Source organism: Cupressus sempervirens, chromosome 5 (genome assembly GCF_028749045.1).
Source record: "Cupressus sempervirens isolate cs-2001-9-10 chromosome 5, ASM2874904v1, whole genome shotgun sequence".
NCBI classification, from domain to species: Eukaryota; Viridiplantae; Streptophyta; class Pinopsida; order Cupressales; family Cupressaceae; genus Cupressus; species Cupressus sempervirens.
The window spans coordinates 70,598,040-70,604,308 of record NC_143122.1 but is presented as its reverse complement, the minus strand read 5'-3'; the positions used below and the strand labels follow the sequence as shown (position 1 = coordinate 70,604,308).

At 35.2% G+C, this 6,269-nt stretch overlaps 1 protein-coding gene across 1 annotated transcript; it reads right to left on the bottom strand.

Moving 5' to 3' along the window:
- Nucleotides 1-274: 274 nt before the first annotated feature.
- Nucleotides 275-4,156, bottom strand: LOC149554598 (uncharacterized). Its single transcript, XM_089828653.1, has 3 exons — nucleotides 3,495-4,156; nucleotides 3,091-3,342; nucleotides 275-1,729 (listed from the first exon to the last, which is right to left on the bottom strand). The coding sequence occupies exons 1-3, from the start codon at nucleotides 3,897-3,899 to the stop codon at nucleotides 635-637; spliced, it is 1,752 nt and encodes a 583-aa protein (XP_089684779.1). The 5' UTR covers nucleotides 3,900-4,156; the 3' UTR covers nucleotides 275-634.
- Between the last annotated feature and the right edge of the window lie 2,113 nt (nucleotides 4,157-6,269).

Genomic DNA, 6,269 nt, shown 5'->3' with positions numbered 1-6,269 from the left:
TTCATATAATTTTGTGGGTAGTGAATAGTTGATACCCATAGCAAAAGTGGCATTATGAAAATCAGTGCTCCTGAGGTTTTGTGCACAGTCATTTTGAGGAATCCTCAAATCTGACAAAGCTATATGAAAAGAAGCTCACTTGGCCACGAAGATACTGGTTCGAAAATCAGAATTCTAACAGCTTGATGAAGATTATAAACAAGATAGTTTTTGTGTAACTCGCTAGCTAAAAGAACCAAGTTGATTTATATGAATTTTGAAAAGAGCTCAAAACTAGCAAATGTGACTTGCACATATTTTTTAAGGGTTATTTACATACAAGTGTATTAGTATAATTTTGTGTAAATAATTACAGGGTAAAAAAATTTCTGAACGGTTATATTGCCCAGATTGATAACCACACCATAACCTTTGCAGAAATCCAATGTGAAAATGTGGTTATGCACAATTTTCTTTTGAGAAATGGCATGAATGTGTAGCTGCTGAGCTTGCTTCTCAACAGATATCAGCACTACTGGCTTGATTCTTGGAAACAAATGAGAAGATTCCTAATCACAACAGAAACAGGGCTCACAATGAGCAAAACATGCTGTCAAACTGTTGCTTTTGATGCAAAAAAAACTCAGTTAAAAACTCAGATTCTTTTCATGATTCTACCTCCGCCACTAAAATATGATGAAGCCCTAGGGTCCCCATTAAATAGATGCTCAATTTGCTCATCATAACCACACACGTGTATTGCAACAAAAGCAACTGAAGTTTTTCCAATGTTCCACAGAAGACATGGGTCACCTCCTGAAATTAGTAATGTTTCGGACTCCTCTAGAGATCTTTCCGAAGGAAGCACTTGCAAAGATTTCCCATAAAGCATCACCAAGATTACATCACAGTTATTTTCATTGGAAGGATCATATGCCTGACCACTTTGCAGCATAATCATCCGGAACCCAAAAAATCCCCTGGCTCCAGACGACCTTTCTCTCATTGCCATCTTTCTTCTTTTCCAACGGACAGAAACAAATGTATTTCTGAAAGGAGAAGCAGGAACAAGTGCATGCCATCCGCCAACAGGAATATAAATTGAACCATGAATTTCCAGTATGCCCATTTCTCTATATCCTTGCACTTCCATATCAGCAGAAAAGTATAACAGAGAACCACTCAAAACAATCAAAATTTTCTCCTCTTCATCACTTGTAAATTCTCTGAAATGAGCTCCCTCAGCCTTGGAATCGGAGTACTCAAAGCTCACCTTTGAGAGGATAGCTGTAGAAGCTGATCCATACCTGAAAGTCCTACAACCACGCTTTGTTTTCCACTTAGTGGAAATGCTTTTCCAACTGAACGAGCTCAAATTCTTTTCTGCTGGAGCAAATGGGTTCAAACTGTTGGTGGTTTTAGGCACATATATAAAACCTTCCTTGCTTACCATAACTTTCCTAACATCATTTGGACTCGATAGCACATCATAGGTGCCTGAAATAAGCAGGACTGGAGGCAAAAAGACATTGTTGAGTGCCTGTTTACTGTCTCTGATCTTGCATTTAGCAGAAGCAAATTGCAGAATCACTACCTCCTCCCCAACAGAAGCAGCCTCGATTCCATATACAACATTGCCATTAAGTATAGCTATATTTCCTTCTCCAGGTTCTATGGTGATGAAGCTGATATCTTCCATTGAGTTTCCTGGCTTTCTAGTTATTCCTTTCCGTACAATCCCAATGATAATCTGGATAGACAACAAGCATGTTGGAAACTTGACAGGAAAAACAAATTATAACAGTAGTATAAGTTGATAAATGTAAAACGTGTTTGCACGAAGAGACAAAAAATTTGGTATCAACCGTGTTTGCACGAAGAGACAAAAAATTTGGTATCAACCGTGTTTGCACTTCACAGAAAAAATGAACTCAGTTTAGTTTCAACATTCTGATCGAGAAAAGAACATGCTAGGATTTGATACAGAGTCCAGACACACACTGGATGGTAGCCCACCAATATAATACTAAAAACAACGGCATTCAGTTACCGCATATAGACATTAAGCAATGTTAGCAAAGATGGAAAATGAACATCCATCAAATCCAAAACATGTTTTAGCAAAAAACATTATGCCTTCTGTGAGCAAAGAACGAGAAGATTATTTCCCCAGAGGAAAAGACAGCAAAGTGGGGCTTTCAAGCTCTGCTCAAAAGTTTAAACTATCTGATAATTTATTAAGGTGCGTAGTTATGAGGAGAGGAAAGTTGGTTTAATTATAAAAGAACATTGCTCAGGCTTCTGTTATAACTCATGAGTAGTGTGACATTCATACCCAAGAACCTAGACTATACTTTGGAGTTCACATTTTTAAAATTTATATACTAGGCATGGTACTAAAGATCTAAGACACTGGTCCGAAGCTATTGCTTCTGTTTCACTCGCACACTCAGAAAGTTAAACCAGAGGAAGAGGAACTCCCCAGCAGAGACTCGTCCGATGAAAGGGACTGTAGGCATTAGCCCAACGAAGGGCCTTTAGTCATTAATCACTCTCCAACGACCTTTTGGTGGTCTTCCGATAGGATAAAACACGGTGACTGGGTGGGTGCCGCAATGTGGATTGTTTGTTTATTTTCTGCAAAGCAACTAGGTTCTGGCAGGTGAAAGTCACTGATGTGAAGCTGCTGGTAGGATCGTCAGAATGGGACATACAGACTGCATCCAACGATTCCAACGTACATGAATTTCTTCAAATCATTGATGCAATTTTTTTAGTTTGTCATTTTATGCTCATTTTGTTTTATCATTTCCACTTCATAGCAGCGAAATCGTACAGAAGAAGTATGTGTGTGCACGTCTGCAGCAGAAAAAACGAACTGGGTATAACAGGCTAAACCAACATGCCTAGACAAAGTCACAAGAACAGGATAAGCTAAGTTTGGGATTATGACATTGGCAAAAGTTGATAGCATAAGAAAACGTAAACAAGTGGCATAAAAATCAATAACAGAAAGTACAGAGATGACTTTACAGTTTACACCACGAAAAAATGGGATAGGAAATCATTGTTAAAAAGGAAAAATTAAAGTGCAACCTAAGAGAAACTCACATCTTCTATGTTGGCATGATTTTGATGGGCATTCAACGCAGCAATATTGTTGAGGAGTGCATGTCTCCATCTACCTTCATATATTTGTGAGCCCTTCAATATTCTGACCTTGCTTCCAATAACCACATTTACAGCTTTATCGCAATCTCTTAACTCATTATCCAAATGCAGGTTTCTTGCGGTCCCATTGGCCAATCTCCACAGCTTAATCCCATACAGAATGATATCGGGTCCAAGGATTGGTTTCAGGCTCTGCACACAAACAGGTAACACTCAATCAGTCATTGGCCTCATGACCCAAAAGGACCCCAAAATAAACCGGATATAATGTGGTGAGAATATATTTGGGGATGAGATGATTTTTTCATTTCACAACTTCTGGATATACACAATTGCTTGCTTACCTTCGCAAAAATGGGGTGTTTCACAAGGTTATAGCAATCAGTAAGCCACAAAAAGCAGTGTATCTCTGAGGGGCCCCTCAAGCCTTTACTATACAACTTTTTATGCAAGTTCAAATACAGCATGTCCCAATCAGAATGTATCTTAGTAAAGTTATAGGAGTCTAGCAACATGTTTGCATAGATAACCTCAAAGCCTTGCAGATTGAAGGAAGAGGATAAATATTTATTTGTGGGTGTTGATAAAGGGGCATTGTTTGCAGGTGGGTATTGCTGTGTATATTGATATTGATGGTATTGATTATTCTTTTCCAAAAATAGTGAAACCGTAGTCAATAGAAACACCATTGCCAAAATCCCAAAACTCAGTAGGCCACTAATGTAGCATATGCTGCTGCGCCTTTTCATTCTCGATGTTTTCTGCCTTCTTCGTGGTATAGCCGTAGTGAAGTTTTGTTTCTGAGTTCTTCCCCTGCCTAAAACATCTCGTTACGAGGATATGCCAGGCTGCCTATCTCCATTTTTTGTTTTCTTTCACGTTTCAGCACAATATTTACAGACGCTTGTTGAAATTTTATATCCCAAGTGTTTCTGTTCTTTCGTTTTCAGGTTTTATACGCGTCTCCCGGTTTTCTGTTTTTTTGAGAAGTTTTCTGCGTGGGCGCATTCATTAGCGTACCGGCCGGTAGGCTATTAGTACTGTAGGCTATACTATAGTGATATTTTTAAATTTTATGTGATTTAAATTTTTGGTTTCTACGTGTCTAATTAATCATTTTTAAAAAAAATTTATCATACTATTACATTGCATTATAATACGATTGATATTTGTTTAAAATTGTTTGATATGTTATACTATTTTACTATATTTTAATAGTTTTAATTTATTGGTCTTAAGTAACTGTAGTTTGCAACTCCATAAAGTAGTGATTTCGCAATAGGCTTTATTTTGGGGAAACAACTAAACCCTATAAAACATAAATGCTATCAAAAGGACGGTTAGGCAGGGTCTCATGGGAGGGGCTTGGGCTCTATTTTTTTGGAGTGAGTGACGTTGACAACTTTTTAAGGGGGGCTAAAGGTTTATTTGGAATCTTTTCCAATAAAATAGGAGCCCAACTTTTTAGCCCTCTCAATTTAAGGAGGTGAAAATGGGATGGGGCTCACACAGCCTAGGGAAGGCTTTTGCCATTTGTCAACAAGCTCTTCAACTTCCCATAAAAATGAAATAATCTCTTTATTTTTAAAATTTATGAGACAAAATTCCTTTATTTTAGAAGCTAGTTTTTTTAAAAGGATTCAATATAAAATTCATGGGACTGCTTCTATATAAATATTCCTAAAAATTCTCAATATAAGGAAGTGAGTGCCCATGGACCCAGCCTTTAGTTTTTTTTTGCAAATACCAAATAGTTTGGAATGTATTTGTTCTTTAAAATATTGAGGAAATTTGAATTACCAATTTTTTTAATCTTTTTATTATTTATTATTTAATGAAAACAAATTATATAAGTAAAAATAAAATGGTAAAACTATTGCACAAGTTACATAATGAAAAATAATTACATATTAAAAATACACATATTTCAAATAATCTTTATAGTACCACAAGGAAAATAGTACATTGACACTACTTTAGTAGCAACGATAACATACACATGTTACAACTTTTCGTTCAAGTCAAATAACCTTTATAGTGTTGGGCAGGTGAAGCTCAATCTTAATAGTCATTGTTGTAGTTGGCCTTCTTGACTTGTAACGCTTGTCTATTGCAGATTCATATGTGCATTGGTCTTTTCATCTCCCTTTTTTTTGGTTAAGGTTGTATTAGATAGAACTTTCGTGTAGATATAGTATTATGATATGGTAGTTTTGTAAATCATGTGTGTGTGTGTGTGTGTACATATACATATATCTACATATATGTACATATACATATATGTACATATACATATATGTACATGTACATATATGTATATGTACATATATGTACATATACATATATGTATATGTACATATATGTAGATATATGTATATGTACATATACATATATGTATATGTATATATATATATATATATATATGTATATATATATATATATATATATGTATATATATATATATATATATATATATATGTATATATATATATATATATATGTATATATATATATATATATATATATATATGTATATATATATATATATATATTCAATTAATAAAGAATTCCTTGCTAGGGTGTGGGCGTAAGCAAGTATGTCGAACTATGATAAATATTTGTGTTACTGTATTTCATCTTTTTTATTTATGTTTTATTATATTTCTTTGCTCATTTTATAATTACAATTAGTATCAGGGGAGAAGAATCTCGATGTCAGAAATCATGAAGAATTTCCAAGCAAATGGATGAATCAATTTTGTGTGATTGGGCTAGAACAAAGGAAAGAATAACATAATAGTAAATTACTTGCTTAAGCAGTGAGCTCTTCTTGTAGTTGAAATTGCATGTTTGGGCAATGGGCTCTTCTTGCATACATTGTACTACAACTCCTAATAGGGTTGGCACAACTCCTAATAGGATTGGAATATCCTAACAAGGATTCAAAGTCTCCTTATAGGGACTCTATGTACTAAATGTTGTAATAGACTCCTAATAGGGTCCATCCTCTAACAATTAACATTTATATTAATACATCATCTTGTGGGCATCATTCCCATTAGGTTTTTCCCTCTGATCAAGGGTTTCCCTAGTTAACATATCTGATGTAATTGTCTATG